The 19266-nt window shown below is 41.0% G+C and overlaps 1 protein-coding gene across 1 annotated transcript in view; it reads right to left on the reverse strand.

The window, feature by feature from the left end:
• Positions 1–386: 386 nt before the first annotated feature.
• Positions 387–19266, reverse strand: part of F13A1 (coagulation factor XIII A chain) — a 58137-nt gene continuing 39257 nt past the window's right edge. The window contains exons 9-15 of the mRNA XM_040083738.1: positions 14683–14786; positions 13774–13862; positions 12790–12943; positions 11924–12211; positions 7672–7832; positions 4684–4820; positions 387–769 (exon numbers count right to left, since the gene is read on the reverse strand). Coding sequence (XP_039939672.1) covers positions 625–769; positions 4684–4820; positions 7672–7832; positions 11924–12211; positions 12790–12943; positions 13774–13862; positions 14683–14786 — 1078 coding nt within the window. The 3' untranslated portion in view covers positions 387–624. The remainder of the gene's footprint in view (positions 770–4683; positions 4821–7671; positions 7833–11923; positions 12212–12789; positions 12944–13773; positions 13863–14682; positions 14787–19266) is intronic.

The raw sequence follows: 19266 nt of genomic DNA on the forward strand, positions 1-19266 counted from the left end.
TGCCTTCACACATGAGAGAATAGGATGAAAAAGCACAGGGAAATTTTAAGGCCAAACAAGAGGCTGAGAATATTCTGAGGATAAAACATCCTGAGAGATGCTTCCAGCAAAGTGAGCTCTCCATGAACCAGAACATTATTAATTTGTAAGATAAAGAAGACCCTTTAGCTAGAAATACCTGTTTCTATTGCAGCCTGAATGATCTACCATAACGTTGTGTAATTCAGTCCAAGAATTTATAACACTGGGTTCTTTTTTTTTTTTTCCTTCCATTTTCAGTGAAATACCAGGCTTTAATTAAAACTAAAGTTCAGATTACTCTGGTGAATGGAGCTTTTCAAATTCCCTTGCAGCACTAATGCAAAAGACCATAAATACAAGTGAACTACAGGAATAATATGACCTAGAATTGCCTTTAATTATCTAGAGCGAATTTTAAATCATTCAGCATCCAGGTGCTTTTTTATGCTCTCCCCAGTCATACCAATTAGTTTGCTTTATCAAAATTTTTCAGCACAAAGATGACTAAAATAACAATAAGCAGATTTATACCTCTCCTTCAGCCACCCCCTACCATGACATTTTTAAATATAGCTAAATGAGAGAAGAAGGCAGCACCTTGGTTCATGGTTTCTGAATCTGGACATTCAGCTCACCATACACATGCCTCAAAGCATCAGAATTCAGGCTTGCAATCAGTCTTCGTAAACCTGGTCGCACTGGGGTAAATTTTACTTCCCAGGTCAACGTAGAGTTCATTGGGATTCTCCTGAATAAAAAAAAGAAAAGTTTCAATATTGTAGTCAGTCAGCCAGTGCTCTCAACCTGACACACAACTGGAGAAACTGAAGGTGGATAGTATAAAGTGTCAAATATTTTATGTTTCACTCATTCTCATAAGTGTCATATAAATTACTCTCTCCATCTTCTATTCCTCTCAGAACTGACCCTGATAAAGCCTTTTCTAGCCCTTCCTTCAGGCTAATTTTGAATTTCCAAAATGAATCCATTTTCTTCTGCCTTCTGTCACTTCCTCTCACAATCACTTTCAGAATGACCTTCTTTATCGCTAACATATATGTTTTCTACTTTATAATTCCATTTTTCCTGATTATTATAGTCTATAGTCTGGTGGTGATTCCTTAAGTGGTTAAATAAGTCCAAGTGTCCAGATCATCCCCCTGCAAACCCTATGAGACGTCGAACCTGTCTGCCACTCCTACCCTGAACTACCCTGCCACAGGGGTAGCATCAGCAGATCTTCCCAGTGGCTCCTTCAGATGACTTCTTCATGTCCATACAAACAAGTCAAAGTATTATTGGGAGTCCTGCTGTTGTTGGTTCCCCTTTAAAATTACGTGTGGTTCTTGATAACTCATATATAAAACAACAGTATTCTGCACTGTTCTTGATTTTCAATTTTTGCTGCAATTAAGATGCGTGGAGAGCCTCAGGTATTGGGCTTCTGTGTTTTCTCAGTGCTTTCACAAGGTTCTGTGTGCAGATTTTGAAGGCTGATATTTATAGATTGATTGATTGTGTTTGGTGGATGCTGGGATGCAACTACTCCAAAGGAAGCAATGGACAAAGCCGTGTAGTGGGGAACTATTTATAAAAATGGAGGTTTTTTTCCTCAGCGTTAAATTAGAAGTTTCTAAGTTGACTGTTCTTAACTCATACGGCTACAGTGTCCTGAAAACAACTGAACAGAGAACAAAAGCCTATACTACAGTCACTGTTTCAAATTCTCATCTGGTAGGATTTGGTTCTCAGGTGCCAGGTCCTGTGCCAGGGTCAGGACAGGAATATCTGCCCAGGCTCAGCACAAGCTGCCATGAGACAGGAAACCTTAATTATCTCTAAGTGAGCTACCCTGGAATCCTCCCACCTGAGGATTTGTTTCAGTGCAAGTCTGCCCCTGGTAAAATGAGGTATTCCAGCTCCTTAGAGGTTAGCTTAGATATCTCTAAATGGCACTGCATTGCATTTTGCATATACAGACAGAGGTACCTTAGGGCATGTACCCACTTTTAGGGGGGAAAAAAAAACCAAAACAGAGAAAAATCAGATTTTTGATGTGAGCATGTGCAGACTGCTTCCAGCAAGTGTTTTCCCTCTTTTTATCTTTGTTATTAATGAGAGAGATTCTGTTCCCCATAGCTGCTGGGCTTGCATCCACCAGATGCTCACTAAGATGGAATCATGATAAACCAATGACTTCAATTGCCGAAGAAAGTAAAACGTGTTTTAGAGCTTATGGGAAATATCTGAAAGGGATTGTCTGAATGGAAAGTTTGTCTGAAGAAGATATTATACATGCCTGCTGTGCAGACTACACTTCTTGAGTAGCTGGGGGGCCAGATTCTCTAAGGATGAAGGTTTTGGGGCCACAACTTCACAGTGCTCTAGTGAGAGGGTAGCACAAGCATCTTTGCTTTATAGTGCTATCATCTCAGTAGATATGTGTGTGTGTGTGTGTGTGTGTGTGCGCGCTCAGGAAGAAAACAGCTGTGCTGGGAAACCAAATCTGCCTTTTCCTGTCTCTCTACTGTCCTGTTTCTAAGACAAGTTGCTTCTCATTAAAAACACTAATACTAGTTTAGCTTTGACATATAGAAACACCCAAAATTACTTACCTGCTAGTGTGAAAGTATGCTTGGCTATAATCCTTTTAGCACTATCCATCACTGCCTGGTTAATTCTCATTTGTCATGCAAAGACTGCCCTGTGTAAGAATTGCTGCTGCCAAAGGCTTTTCCATAACTCATGCTCCTCATCTGTCTGAAGCTAATAGCTAAATATCAATATCTTTATCTATATACAGATTTTATGAATGGTCAAGACCGAAGCCCCCAGGCCACTACATTACCAAAATAATGTTGTATCAGCTGGGTCACGCATGACCAATTTTGTGGAGCCACTCAAGTGATACAGAAAAGCTACCTGAAAAGTACACAGAGGCCAAAAACCTTATCCTCACAGAGAACTATAAAAGCTCCATCCCATATGTAACAGTCCCTGGTAAATAGAGAAGTGTTGGAAGGGTGGGGAAAGCCTAGAAAGTGTTTAATTCTTCTTGCAAATGGAGTAAGCCACCCTGATCTGATTTTTCTGGGAGACAACTCAGTGATGAATGATACTGCATAATATGCTGAGCCATCACCACACTGGAGCCATTTATCACTTTGAATGCCTGGAGACAAATGTGATTTTTATTTAAATAAACTACAACTGCCCCTCACTCTGTCCTCTGTGTGTATCACCTGCATCCTATATTCATCTCAGAGAAGTTAAATCTTAAAATTACTAAGATGATCCATTTCCATTCTCAATGCTGCCAAGGGCATTACTGAAAAGGGGAAAACATGGTGACTCTAAGGAAAATGACGTGTGTTCCATGAGTCACTTTTCTCCCCTAACTCTTGTGCCTTTGATGCACCTGATAATTTCTGCATCTTTGAAGGTGAGGGCAGTCCACAGCAGCTTTTGGATCGAAAAGGATGCAGAACAACAGGGGAGGCTGGCACAGCTGGGCAGCAATGAGGGCTATTGCCACAACTTGCGTAACTCTTGTAGACCATGCTGAGTCATGCTCAACAGCACCTGTGACATACCATGTGCACAAAGCAAACACAGTATGTTGCCTTTTCACGGTTATTTTTCTATCAGCTCCGCTCTGGAGATTGGTTTTGATCTTTTTATCCCTGTCCCAGGTGCAGTCAGCCTCAGACCTCCCCTGCTGGCTGCAGAGGCTGCTGACAATTTATGCAGCTGCTGAAGCACAGGCAATTTTTCAAACTCCTTTTACACACACCTGGGGACCATCGGCTCAGGTAATGATAGATACTAAGCCCAGATAGATAGATACCCAGCACTAAGAAATAGCCTCAAAATTTTCCAAGTTTCTCTGTTATATACGCTTGGCAAATGCTAAACTCGTAACACTGAACTCAAACAGAAAGAGGATTTATAATTTGCTTAGCGTAGGGGTATCATAGTGTCAGGGTAAAGTGTGACTCTGAGAACAATGAAGGTGGCTTTCCTTTTCCTCAGGTCTGGGAGTGTCCTGTGAAGGGAACATGCCCGTGTGCCAGGGCAGCAGTGAAGCTACTGAGGGGAGCTGTGTGCTCACACACACGCCACAGCTATGCCAGCAGGCTCTGCAAACAACACACATTTTGTGTCTTGACACGAGCTTGAAAAGATCATCTGAGGTACCTGAATGTCTTGTATAATCGTGATTAACATGAGCGGAGAAAAGCCCTTTCTGAAAAACAGCACAGGACTTGATTTGCACATGCTGAGTGAGCGGCAGTAAACACTTCAAGTGTAGGATAAATCTTCCTCTCTGTGATAGCAGCTTGTAGGTGCTATTGTCAAGTGCTAAAAATAATGTAATACAGTGAAAAAGTAAACTTGGGCTGCACTAGCAACTACCCACAAACACTACCAATTCCTCCAGCACTGGCGCTGAACAGATGAAATGCTCTCACAATGTCCCTGGATAGCCCGACTTCTACTGACTATTGAGACCTACAGCTCTCCTGTGTATTGGATTTTAAAGTACAGAGAGAGTGTTTGAATTAAATTACTCAGCACAGCATTAGTTAAGTGTCTCTTGTGAGCTTCCTACTGTGAGCAAGCAGGGGACCAACTCGAAGCTGGTTGTGCTTTCTTCCCTACCCAAACTGCTTTTTTATTGTTCTCAGCACTCCAGGTCCCTCGAGGCGGAGCGTGACGTTCTCCAGGGTTTGTTTCAGAGGATTGGTGAATTCCACAATCACAGACGTTTCTCTGCCAGCTACCAGTTCACCTTTGGTCTGCAAGACAAGGAAAGGACAATGCACCAGAAACTGATAATAACAGATACACGGTACTGGCAAGGCAGAAGAACAGAGCATACAGCAAAATAGCACAAGGCAAAGAAAGTCTAGTGAGAAGAAAATTGCTGGATGGCACATTTTTCCACCCATTGTAATTCTCCCTCAAACCACATGGCAGATCAAGAGGCAGCCCCTCATTTCCGTAGAAAACCAGAAATCTGCATGTACAGCTCTGGAGCTAAGGGCCCAACTGAGAAGGACTCCAGCTGATGGGGCCTCTCTCGCAGCCTCTGCCCCCCTCCTCAGGCTCCCCACTAGCACTGAAAGGATATGCCCAGGACATCAGCTCCAGAATAGGAGGGCAAGTCTTACTACCCTAAATTAGAAACACCAGGCTATGTGGTTGCACCCTCAATATTATCATGCCCATTTTCCCCTTGCTTTTTCATTCTCTTCTCGTGCTCTGGAGGGTTTCTAACCTTGCACATGTGCTCTGTGGAGGCCTGAAGGCCAGTTTTCCTCCAAACCCTTTGTGAACAAAAGAGCAGTACGTTTTGCACAATGTAATAGTGCAACTATGGAAAATAGTAAACCTCCAAACAAATGTGTTTTTAAACAGTGGCTACATACATGGGGATTTGGGGTTCTTTACCCCCCAGGAAATTCAGCATTTCTCACAGAATATGTGTACTTGTTTTGCTTGGGCAACAGTTTTCAGCTTATGGCTGGCTGATCTTCCAGCCCACTTCATGGTCCACCAACTGATTTAAAGGGCCTTGAGAAAGGTAACTCAGAAAAACAAGTTTCTTGTCAATAAATTTAAAGAGGTGTTTTAAGGAGGTATGACATTTGCAAAAGGCTGCATAGACTCTGATCTAAGGGATTACTCTGTGCCAAAAACCAATAAAATGACTGGAGTAAAGGAGGAGATACAGCTAAGCTCTCAACAGGTGTCATTTGGCCACCTGAAGGTGCAAAAGGACACCCAGTGGCATTTTCAGAAGTCTTAGCTCAATTAGAAATCCTATAACCTCCTTATTTCAATTGATCGCTTAAGATCACTGTGTGTGATTCAAACTCATCCTGAAGTCCTACACTTGCAGCTGAGACCATGATGTCTTATTTTCGTAACCTGATCTCAAGGTTAGAGTACGGTGTAATTTCCTCAACTGTTGAGTCTGACAATCTCCTTAGGCCAACAGAGAAAGAACAAAGGTGCATCTGAAGACGTCATGGGAGATACATTTTTTCATTCTTCTCTCTCATTCTCACATTAAGAAATCTGGTCTGCCAATCATATTCAAACAATGAACAAACTTGACAAGGAAACTGAACAGATAAACTATCTTGAACAGATAAACTATTTCAAATTTCTTTAAAAAGTAATAAATCAAAATTTCCTCTGTCAATATGTGCTCACACACATGCACACACACACCCCCTTAAAAAAATCCAGCTTCCAAAATTTCAGTGTATTTTCATACATCGCAAAGAAACAGAAAAGAGAGAAACTTAGTTTTACTTGAAAACATGAGTTCTGGACAGCCTATTTCATATGCTGAAAATTTTTTCTTCAGAATAGTGAGGAGGATAAACTACTTTGAAGTCGAAAATCTGAGATGATGTAGAAGATGTTCTATTTAATATTGAAAGAATTCTTTACTTTTAAAATTTGGTTATTGAAGACAGGTATTTGAATTAGAATTTACATGTGTTGTTTACCGCCTCTTTGGAATGCTCAGCAAAGAAAATACAATTATCTGAGCAGAGCATCATGGTATTTCTTAAGACCATGAAACAGAGTAGATTTTTTGGCAAACTTTTCTGTAGTCTTGATCCACATTTCTAAAAAAGCTTTTTTTGCATAAGGATGCAGCTGCTACATAAATTATTATATGGAAACCTGTGCACTGGTTCAAATAAATATATAGAGGGGAAAAGTTGCATAAACTTAGATTTCTTTCAAGGTCCTGAATTTTACAAAGCTGTATTCATACTGATATAAAGCTTCCTGAACATGGGTTCTGATTTTTTTTTTTCCTAGTATTAGGAAAAAAGCAGATCCAAATGCCATCATTCAAAGCAGTTGAAGGCTTGGTGCTTTTGAAAACAATGCAATTTATCTGGATGCTTGGTTATGAATTTGGAAGTCTAAATCCCAGTTAAAGTGGCTTGTTAAGTTAATCCCAGTTAAGTTAAAATGGCTTGTCTTTGCCGTACAACACAGGCTCCTTTTAGTACCACAAGCATTACTCCATTTTCATAGGTACCACAGCGCTGTCTGCAGAAGTGCTTCAACTTTCAGGGAAGACCAGTGACAGTACACTCAGAGGGGCAGCAAAGCACTGAAATCCCAAGACACTGTCCCAAATCAATGCTGCCCGTTCAAGTTTGGAGAACCTTTCTGCAGTACCTGCAGAAGCTCTCCCAGCAAAATCACTTCAATAACAGTGTTCTTCATTCTTCAGCAAGAGGCCCCTGTGCTGTGTTGCTTTAAATATAATAGACTTCGGAAGTAGTTAAAGAACTTGAGCGACTTGAGTGAGTAATCTCTCTTACCCTTTGAGTCTCTTCAGCTTTCTCAGATCTTTTCCCCTCTTTCCTCCACTGAGATAATTTCAGCTCTTTGCTACCAGGGCTGCTGTCAACCTCTCTCTTCAATGCAGGGACACTCAACACACTACGTAATGAATGCACCGATGCACCCTCACACACTCCAGCCAGCCACTGCTCTGTAAGGCCCATGTTAGATGCTCTAATGTGCATAAACACACACACTTCTCTGCTCCACAAGTCAATGCAACTCCCTTGTAGAGAACACATCCCTTCCACCACAGCCTTGAGCTACCTTGATCCTCAGGGTGGGAATTTCCAGCATTACCGCCTTCTGCACGGCCAGAATCTTCCCTGTTTCATTGATCCGCGCAGTCACAAAGAAATGAAAGGAGGCTTGCTCCAGCAGGTCACTCATGTACTCGCTCGATTTGATCACAATGTCAAAAGAGCTGGCTGAGGGGAGACACAGGAAAGAAAAAAAGTAATCTGAAGCAATGTAGTCACTAACTGCTCCTCCCATCATGGCCAGTGCCAATTACACGCGTGCCTAGTAAAAAAGGTGGCTTATGAGCTGACGAATGGCTTTGATTCTTTTTTCCTAACCTAATTTCTTTACTGCACCATTTCCCCTCTAATTTTCCCTCTTTCCATTTAGGCTGTGAGCTTTCAGGTGCAAGGGCTGGGTTTGCACACAGCCCCTGTCCAGTACCTTCAGCATGGGCCAGGTCACTTTTGAAGGTTTCTAGGTGCTACCACAAAATAAATGAGAAGGAAGGGTGGAAATACATATCTGCTGGGCACAAAGGTCCAAACCAGCATTTGAGTCTCATTCCTGTAAATGTCTGCTCTTTCAATTTACTCCTGTTCTTTCTTTGCCTCTCTTCTTGGCACAGGGATGCCACCAGAGCAGCAATTGAGGGATGTGAGCCCATACCTGTGAGGCTACCTGGGAGAACACCTGCTCTCCAGGACATGGTTGGATATCTGCCTTTGTTCTACACTGGACTTGCCTACAAAATTTAGCAAGAAGGTCTTCCTGTCACCAGCATGCCCTCCAGAGAGCTTTCACGTGCTTGCTGACAATAATTATTGGAAGGAAGGAGTCCCTGTAGGCTAGACAGTTGAGAAGCAGGGAATCATTAATTTTAACTATATTGAACTGCAATTCTCAGGCCAACAATGGTGTGAGAACGTGATGCAGAGAATCAGACCTGCTAACTAACTGACCAGGCAAAATATATAGACCTGGAGCTCTTCTCTCTATAAACATTCATTATAACCCTAGTAAACACATCAAGATCTCCCATCTGTTACCTGTGATGATTCCTGTTATCCATTATTTGTATTGTATTTGTGGCATACGCTGTAAACACTGCGATAATGGAACTCGGGTGAATGACATTCACCCCATTTCGCTCTTTTGATCCACTCACATCAAAACCAGTTCCTTGATTTGGTTTCAAAGCTATTCCCTTGGTGGCCACCTGACCTGGATTTACTAGGCCAGCCTTAAATTTACTTGATGTGCTCCTGCTCACTCCCTCTCACTCTTTATCTTGTGTAAAAGAATTTCCCATAATACCCTTAACTGTAAATTATAAATCAGGCAAGATACTTCTCATCTGAGAAATAAATAAGTAAATAAATTCGTTACAAACCAGGAGCAATTTACTTTACAATGGAAGAAAAGAAAAACTTTTCTGTTTAAATTTAATCACTGCAGGGAAAAAAAAGAATAAACTTCTGTTGTCTTAGCACTGGTTATGCTGGTAAGTTGTCAGTACCTCTTTATGCATCTGGGAAAGCCAAGGGAGACACAACACTGAGTTACCTTACATTTTTTCAAAAAAATAGAGAAAACTAAATATAACTCAGTAGATGTGAGAGCACCCTTGAAGGCACTGGAAGGTTTAAGCTATTCAAACCCTCAAAGATGTTTTCAACCCACACAATTCCTCTAATCATTATTCTGAAAATTATTCATTAGTTTCCTGTTTGAAAACTTAGTTTGCCTCTTGCTTTCAGTATTTTGGGCTGGAAGAATGCCTTTAATACATATGTGTAGCATTGTAATTTTTTGTCATATATAAATATATATACACATATACATATTCATATACATATACTTGTACATATACATACATATATACACACACACAGACACACACACACACACACACACTCTTCTTGCCCTAAACAATGTCTACAAATCCTTCTTAGGTGTCTTGGAAGGTATCCTCCCTTTACATCCCTGACAGATTGTTCTCACGCACTTGCATGAATCACACTACCATCCTTCACACTGCCCACCCGCTCAGACACTATTCCTGATTCCACATTTACTTCTTTCCAAGGAAAAGGTGAAAGAATTCATGCTCAAATTTCATGTATCACCTTCAGAAATGGTGTAATTTGTCCTGTTGCAGAACAGAGTGCCCCACAGGTTGATGACTGTAGCTCAGATATAAGCAAATTTCCACCCTGAAAAGTGGGAACAACTTTAAAAATGTCTCATTGGCAAGAAGCAGTGATGAGGACATATTCTTGATATACATACATAAAAATCCATGTTCTGTTCTTTCAGGTGCCTCTCCCCAGTCTGTATTCACTCACCGTAGCTCAATTCAGTGTTTCTAGCACTATTTCAAGAAGCTTTTTTCTTAGCATTTACTTAACTTAGAAAAAAAGAATTATGATGCTCAGTGATGTTTAAACATCTATTCATTTCATTTCTTGCAGAGAGGAGCCAGGTGATCCTCGAAGCACTGCAGAAGCTGTATTTTCGGTAGCAATACCCTACTGAGACCTTTGATACAAGAGCAGACGCAAACAAGTCCTGGAGCCATGCCAGAAAATGTAGCAGGCACTTCTACAAGATGGCTGAATTTTCCCTCACCAATGAAGCGGTACAGAATTTAGACCAAGACTATTGAAACTGATTATTTTTACTGTACCTATTCAAGTATCCAAAAGTTTGGCAGTATTTCAGGTCAAATATTTAGTAACTGATGTAAGTTAAACCCTCACTCTGTGTTTTGATAGCATGTATTGGAACAACCCAATGCCCATTTCCAGGCCCCCTACAAATGATCCACAGAGTTAGAAAGAATCAGCAAGCAGCTCTCAGGGCTTTGCTACAGGCTGGAGGCAGAAGTTTTATTAACCTTCGCCAGCAGATCCTTATCAGTGGACTTCTAAATTTTGCAGAATAATCAGCTCCAAATAGAATGTGCAGTTTCAGATGATGTTCAAAGTGAGGAAGAAAGCAGAGGATTTTTCCATGGCCTGATAGGAACTGTGGTTCCATGGAGGCTTCTCACTGAGACGAAACCCTTTTTTTTTGAGGAATAAGGGCTCAGTGTCTCTTGAGCTGGGATGCAGTAGACAAGACAGAAAGCTCAGAGGTCAGCCAGGACTGCTGTGATCCAGCAGCAGTACCAGTTCATGAGGCCCATCTTTTGGGCTCCCAAAGCCCTGTCACTCCTGCTGTGCTCAGAAAGATTGACTTGCCCAATAGCAGCATCTAGAAAGCAAAGTCATGGCTGCTGACTCTCTCAACAGGGAACTCAAGTGAAGGATCCTCTGCTTCATCTCCATAGGAGCACGTTGGCATCACTTTTGCTGAGCTGGAAGCACTGACTAAGGACACAGGCCTGTCAGGAGGACAAGTGATTGGCAGACCCTTGTTGCTAGGGCCTGCTAAGTAGCACTTGGAAGTACAGCAGGTCCTAAACACCTGCTGCAATGGCTGACAGGGAATAGATTATGTCCAAGTTTAAAAAGGAGAACAACCCTCTTCCCTACTTTGAGCAGTACAAAAACCTGCCCAGAGCCTCCTGAGCTAGTCTGCCAGGAGCTGCCTCTCTGATGAGAAGTGGGAGGCAGGATTTCCCTACTGTATTCCAGAGGGTACTAGGAAAAGTAAATGCTGCATCTGTAAAGACAACTCACCTTCGGTGTCCTTGCCCAGCTGACAAATGTCCCTGCTCTATTGTGGCACATTCTCATTACATATAAACTTTTTAGATCACTGTAAATATGAAATCCTGAACTGCACAGTCCTCCAAAGCCAGATATTCACTTGAATCTACTCAGAACTTGTCAGCTTCTACCAGGTAAGACAAGAAATACATCTTTTTGTCTCTGTACACCCTGTGGAACCAGAACTTCCCCTTCCCTTGCTGAGATGCTGCTAGGAAAATAAAGGAATTCAAAGGAAAAACAATACCTTGTAGCTTAATACCCATGCTCCTTTGATTTCTTTTGTGCTAAAGAAGGAAAAAATAACAATTCCCAGACATGCAGCTTGGTGTAAAAGAGCATTATGCAGGGAGAAACAGCCTCAAGGAAACAGCCTCAGCTTTAAATGACCCTGGTAACCAATCCAGGGTCTGTAGTGGATCCTTTTGATACCCAATAGAATATCCTAATCCTAGCTACTAGAGTTGGCTCTACCCTTGGGTAGAAACACTGGTAGCAGTTAATAACACAGGAAAAAAAAACTAAGCAGTTAATAACAGAGCAAAAAACTATGCAAATCTTACATGAAGAGGGTTCCAGTTTTACACTGAAAGAGTGTTTCTTGAATTCGCTTTTTGTGACTCCTGTATAAAACACTATGTTGCCCGAAAGGTAGGTAGTTGCAGTGTAGGAGTTGCGACTTTTGTTCCTGAAAGTTATAGTGACTTTAAAGTCATTGCCAAGGACTGCCTTTTGTGCCTGGAAGTCCATGTCAACATCTGTCTGTGGTTGGTACGTGGTATCTTGGATACTTTGCTTTTTAACCCCGTACATCACAGCAGTCTCAAGAGCCAATCTCTCCTCGTCTGAGCCTAGGAATGAATGAAAACCAGATTTAGAAAAGAAAGAGAAATGCAGCATTAGGCCACCTACTGATCATAAGGGTGTGCTTCCATAGCTTGTAGTAGCCGAAATGAGTGGATGAGGACAGTGAACCCTCCTGGGGTAACACTAGCAGTGGGAGAATTTCACAGCTACCAGGGGAGTTGGTGTTAAAGCTGTACCAGACAAAGTGATGCAGCTGAATTCTTATCAATACAGCTACACTGGTTTACTCTGTGTGAACATCTGGCCTGAAGAAGAAATGTCTAAACATCTGTACAGAAAACCTTGAATTGTTTTGAATGCTTTGAGTTGCTCCATGACTAACCTTTATTTTCACTACAACTTACTTAGTCTAAAGCATTTCAGAGTAGCAAAGTTTGTGCTTTGTTTGTGCCTTATGATCAAAGCATCTACAGTGTTTCTGGGATAGAGTTACAAAAAGAACTCCAGAGGACACTTTGGCGGCTTTTCATGAAGCTCCCTCAGTGACAGGTTTCCAAGTCATCATCCAGGGTCTGGCTGAGATAAGTTTACATCCATATGGTCCCAGCACATTTCAGTTTACCTTCTCGGAACTTGTACTCCTCAGTAATGTCCATCATTCCATCACCTCCAACTTCCTTGGTCACAATCAACTGCCCAATACGGGTTGTGTCAATGTTTTCTACCACTTGGGTTCCATTTTTCTCCATTCTTGTGTAAAAAATGTCACCATTCACCTATGGAATTAAATGAAAGAAGATTGAGATATATGGAAGAAGAGAGAGGAAGAGAATCAGCCTATCTCCCCCAAAATAATGACACACTGACTTGAAGTCCCACTAATTACTCACATCGACATTTCATGTTTAAAATTATTCAAAAGCTGAGATGCATCTTACTATTCACAGTTCCAGAATGACAGAGGGTGCTTTACAAGGTTACATAGAGGTCATTCAAATTTGGGGAGCACTACTACACACATCTTCTACCAAAAAAAGCTTTAGAAATAGGAGAATGCTTAACAGCTAAAATAACTTCATTCTTTTCTGTCCTAAGCCATTTACAATTCAATTAGAGAGAAACTTGTCCTGCAGAGTTGCAATTCTGGGCATGCCTCCTCTGGTGATGCAAGAGGTTAAAACTCCAGATCAGGCTCTCTATCTCCTTATTGAGATATTTCCCTCTCAGATCTGTCAGTCAAATCACCCATGTGAGATCTCCATGATCCACAGTAGTCAAAAGGAGTGTGGTGAGCAAAGAGAATGAGCAGCTAGAGCTAGTGACCCATTCAGCATAGCTGAATCTTGGAAGGAAGAATGACCACAGCCTGAAGTTTTGATGAAGTCAGAGCAGCTTTTTCTTATTACTACATTGGGGAGCAGAGGTGAGAGAAGTCTCTGTCATTCATTAGAGTCGTATCACACCTGGCATGTCAAAATATAATGATGAGATTGTTCTGTGACATGAAGTAACTTCTCAATCCATAAATTGAAGTGGAACCCTATCTTCTGTCTCACTATGGTCTCACCGATATCACACATTGCAGTAAAAGTTTTCACATATGTACCTCAGCATAGACAAAAGGAGCATCAAATTGGAAGCAAACGTGACCATGTTTAATGGCTTGAACTGAGGCTGGACCACACCTGTACATACCTGTGGGGAGAAGAGAGACAAAGTGAGAGACTAAATAAATTAAAAACAGGCAAAAATATTATATTTTCTTGAAGAAAAACAATTATTGTGGTTTGATGAAATCTTCTAATAGTTTACAGGAACTCCTGACCAAGAAGCAAAAAGCTTAATTTTGTTACCAGCCCTGTAGATAATACAGATTCGAGTGGGGAACAGTCTGGTGGTTCAGTACCTTCAATGGCACTATAACATCCACTGTAACTCTCAAGTGCTTGAAATACAGTTACAGCTGGTTTTGGTTAAAACAGATGATTTTGGAAGGACTCAGGTACACCACAGGCTAAGAAAGATCCCTCTACAAATTTGAGAAGATTGTATTTTAAGGGAAATTAAGGACTGGAAAGAAAGAGCAGTGACTTTTCACTTTTTTTCTCTCCTGCCTACTGCCTGCTCATGTAGTTTAGTTAGAACTACATAAAGTAAAGGAGAATTAATTTGATCAGGGTCCCGTATAGGTACTCTAAAACGTGAGAAGCCATCTTTGGCAACAGGATTACATCTCTTCTGTAGCAAGCAGGCCATTTCTCATGCAGGATTTTGTGTCCTAGGGCATCATAAGCAGTGTTATAACAAGGACAGATTTATTTTAGAGTTTTAGTATTTATTTCTTTACAAACAAATCAGGAGAAGGCCCTGAGGTGAGTGTGGTTACTTGGCTCAAGAAGTTGTCACTGGCCATATGATGCCAGGTGCCACTGGCTCAGCTATTATCAGCTCATTGTTTGAAACAGAGATCCCAAACATTAGAAAGTGAGCTAAGGAGGACTTCAAGCAATATTACCATCACTAGTTTCCTGAGGTGTCCCATCAACAACCTGCCATCCTCCGAAACCAACGGGAAGGTCAGGTCTGGTCATCCAAGCTTCGTTCCAGCAATGATAGTTCCTTAGACAAGAGATGGGACCAGTATATTAAACTCTTGGAAAGAAACACACAGACCAAAACAAATTCTGTTTATTTATGTCCTGGCATTGCTTCAATAACACCAACTGCCATTTCAGGGATAAAAAAGTTTACTCTTTTAAGAGAACAAATTTTTAGGTCTACAAGTTTGGTACCTATCTGTTAAAACCTGAATGCCACAATTCTTCATTGTAGTTTCTTGACTGAAAGTTGAAGAAGCTTTTTTGATTCTTCTAATGTGTGCTGAGTGTAAATGTCTCAGAAAATATACCATTGTTTGGAGATTGTTGGGGTATATGAAAAGCTACACAAACTAGAATCCCTTTCCAGCTTGACACCTCCACTTCAATCTGCCTGCTAAAGCAAACTTTAAATCTTCAAGCCAATGAAACATGGTCTGTTTTATAATTATTCAGACTGAAGCTTTGGCATCTCTTATGAAAATATTTGGGATCAACTCGGCAACGTACAGTGTGTAGTTCTGTTTTCATGGCTCAAAACAAGCATGATTTGCTGGCTTCCATGTTGGTTGAGAAAAAGACACTGCATAGCCTTTCTAAAACTAACTTCACTGTGGATTCCTTTTAAGTTTTTTCCCATGTGTCATGACATTGAATGATGTCAGAGCTCCTAAAACATACAGCTTTTCATAAAACCCATCTACAATGACTGTGGGCCAACTTGCATCTTTAGGGACCAGGGCAAAGACCCAAAAGATAAAATTCTGAGAGTACTTCATCGAGGTGCTCAGGGTTAAAATGCTCTCACCTGGCTGGATGTTCAGGAGAATTAAAAAACACAGTACAGCACCATCACAGTCTGCCCTGGGTGTTTCAAAGATGAGCAGAAAAGACGGACAGATGTAACTTCCTGCAGTGCTACAAACGCTCAAGGGAGACCAAGAAAAAAAGATAATCTTGAAAGAGGGTCTCACAGTAAAGCCTGCAAAGTGTTTGAATTTCATTACTGCACAAAATAAAAGAAGGAAAGAGTAGAGAAAGAGGCAATTTTGCTTGCAAATTATACATATCCTACAGCAGATCTGAATAAGATTACATCTGTGTAGCTGCTGATGTAGCCTCTAGTACATGCAATGATATTAGCAACCAAAATGGGGATTGTTAAACTCTGACCATTTCATTAATAATAGGTGAAAAATGGCTATGGAGCAGAGTCAGAAGGATCTGAAGCTTGTCTAACAAGACATTTCAAAGTGGAAATGAAAGCTTGGATCAGGGTAAAACTTGTCAGTTAGGAGAGTTAATGAAGCAGCACTACAGAAAAAGGAATTATTCAAGGAAAATGACACACACTCAGAGAATTTTTGATGCTGCTGAGAGCAGTCAGTGCTGAATCATGCTCACAGAACTCTGCTGAGGGCTATCCGAGAATGGGGACACACTTCATGGAAGGTGGGTATTTGCAAACTGCTATCCCAACATATGAGAAAGACAATCCCTGCCCTGAAGCCTTCACTGGTTCACTTTGAATCAAAGTCAGATGTGTCACTGGCTTTGCATTCTGTGAAGGAGCCTGAAGAGCAGGCAAAAGGAAAAGATGACAAAAACAAGGCAGGGAGGGGTGTAACCATGTGGAAAATGACAGATCTACCTCAGTACTTTAATTAGGTAACACTTTTTTTCTATATTTTTTTTCTGTATTCGTCTTAGGAACAGGATCTTTCTTTCTGGTTTCTATGGTGTAGTGCTGAACACAACAGAATGTCAGTTTCTTTAGGTCTGCTGCCATGCAAATAACAAACACACATAAGGATGTTGAATCTGAATGGAGAGAAAGACCCTGCTTGTAGAGCAGTGAGCATTAAGGAGAGGAGGATGTGGGAAACATTTGCCTTTCCAAAGGCAGCAGAAACTTCCCTATGGATGTGAGCATAGCTGAGGAGTTGATTCCGTGGCCATAATTTGTTGAACTGACTCTATAATTCTTGTATTCTACAGCAGGCCTGAGACATTAAAGCAAGCAAGAACGGCAATTGAGATCAATGTAGTGACCATTAAATATTTACAGAGATAATTACGGATAGACTAAACAAAGCAATGGGGAAATTAATAAAAGATGACCAGGTGGGTTTTTTGCCTGGAAGACAATTCAAGAACGGCAGTTTGTATTGCTTGTGGGACAGGCACACGCTGGAAGCAGCTGCTGCCCTTTCATGAGCGAACAAGTTCAGGCACTGAGGTCAAGAAGAACTGCTAGGGTCAGGCACTGCTAACATTGTTGAGAAATTAGAGCAAAGTGATCTGGAAGCAAATGAGAGAGCAGAGGTCTTGAAAGGGCTTTCACCACAGGCCTGGACATGGAGGAACTCCCATGGGGTTGGGTGACATCAAGCAAATTTCTTCGGAGATGCTGATGTTGATCTGCTTGCACCTCACACTAGGAGCGACTCCTGATTCCCATCCAAGAGAAATATTCTTTAAGTGTCTTTATATCATCATTAAGAAAGACAAGGAGAACAGACAGTACTGATGGCCCCAAATCCGGCCAGATTTATAAAAATAACTTTTTGCTAAGTCTGTGTAATTTTGTATATGTGTTTTGTTGGTGGTGGTGTTGTTTCCTATCCTGAGGGAGAAGACAAGCTTTAATAAAAATAAATAAATGTCAGATAACATTCAGAGGGAGCTCCACACTCAGAGATTGATTGGACTAAAAATCCTGTCTCCAAATATCCCTGAAGTCTGAGAGTTTTTAAGACCTGAAGACAGATCAGCTCCAGCAGTACAAGGCTACAGTACAATAGAAATGATATATTAATAAAGAAAAAGAGCTTTGCTTCCAGTTTTCAAGAGATTATAAATAAAAGTGAGAAATGCATTTTAAAAAATCATTATAAATACCTTGAGTTTGTCCTCTTAAAAAAAGAAATAAAAGAGACATTAAAAATAAAATCAGGGTTAAGACACAAGTCATTAGAAGTCAGCATATGGGCTACCAAGGAGTGTTACAGAGTAATGAAAAGAAAGGACACAGAGGAGAAATGAAAAGAGGTGTATATATTAAGTCATGCCCAAAGGGTTGTGCGCACCATGTACTAATAAATGTGTTCGGAGGATAAAAGGATGAACAAGGCAGTTAAAAAAAAAAGTTATCAAGCCATGGAAAAGAAATGTAGGATAGAAGGATGAAATGCTACTGTAAAATTGCATATGGATTTCATTGGGACTAGGATGATTTTGGATGATCTGACCCTGACCCAAAAGAATGAAGGAGAAAATAAGTTAAATAAAGAAGTCTTGGGAAACGGCTGGGAAAAATAGAGGCAGGGAAGTAACAGGAAGCGTCAAAACTTGGTGGGATGTGTTTCATAGATCAGGTTAGGAGAAGGAGAGAAGAAATGAGACAGTGAAAATTGTAGAGCATAGCAATGATCCATTACTGGCTGTGTATGGATGGAGCACTGTGGCACCCAGTCACTGGCTCTTGTTTCACATCTTTTATGGGCAGAGGAGGTTTCAGAAGACTTCTCCTTTACAGCTCTCTGAGCCATAAAAGGACCAGCCCCATGAGATATGCTGAGGTCCTTCTGTCTCACAGATAACAAGCAAAACTGCCCAAGGATACTACAGGAGGCAACAAGGTAAATAGCAGGACCACAGCTCTGGATCTCAGGAGAGTATTTTTTTAATATGTTTAAGGTTCTGCTTGGAAGAATCCCATGGGAGGCAGTTCTGAGCAGAAGATGGATGCACAAGACCTGATTGTTTTTTCAAGAGTCACCTCTTCCAGTCTCAAGAATGGCCCATCCTTGTGCGCAGAAAATCAACCAAAAGTGGCACAAGTCCACAAGGTAGTCCAAATTAAATCCAAACATAAAAAACACACACACACACACACACACACACACAAACCCCCCAACAACACAAAAACAAAAACAAAACAAAACAACCAAAAAACCCACAACAAAACAAAACAACAACAAAGAAAAAACCCCACAAAAAAAAAAAAAAAAAAAACAAACACCCAAACCAAACCAAACCAAACCAACAAAAAAAACCACCACAAAAAACCAAACCAAACCAAACCAAACCTGCTTAAGAAAGAGGGGGGAGTGGGGACAGGTGACCAGGAGGAAAACAAAGTCACTGTCTAAGCATGCAGGCACAGGTATAGGAAAGCCAAAACAGAGCAAACCAAGTATGTCAAGGGACGTGAAGAGCAGCAGGACACACAAGCAAATCAGTGTCAAAAGGAAGCCTACAGAATGTGGCTCTGCTTTTGAACACAGTAGGCAACCTGCTGACAACGGATTAGGAGAAGGCATTCAATGTCTTCTTTACCTTGGTTTTTATTGCTAAGATTTGCCCTCAGGAATCACAGCCCATGAGACAAGTGTAGAGGTTTGGAATAATGAAAACTAGACAAGTAACAAGATAGGGAACAGTTAAACAAAATGAATACACACAAGTCCAATGGATCTGATGGAAAATATGAGGTAATC

The sequence above is a fragment of the Hirundo rustica genome, chromosome 1 (genome assembly GCF_015227805.2).
Source record: "Hirundo rustica isolate bHirRus1 chromosome 1, bHirRus1.pri.v3, whole genome shotgun sequence".
Taxonomy (NCBI): Eukaryota; Metazoa; Chordata; class Aves; order Passeriformes; family Hirundinidae; genus Hirundo; species Hirundo rustica.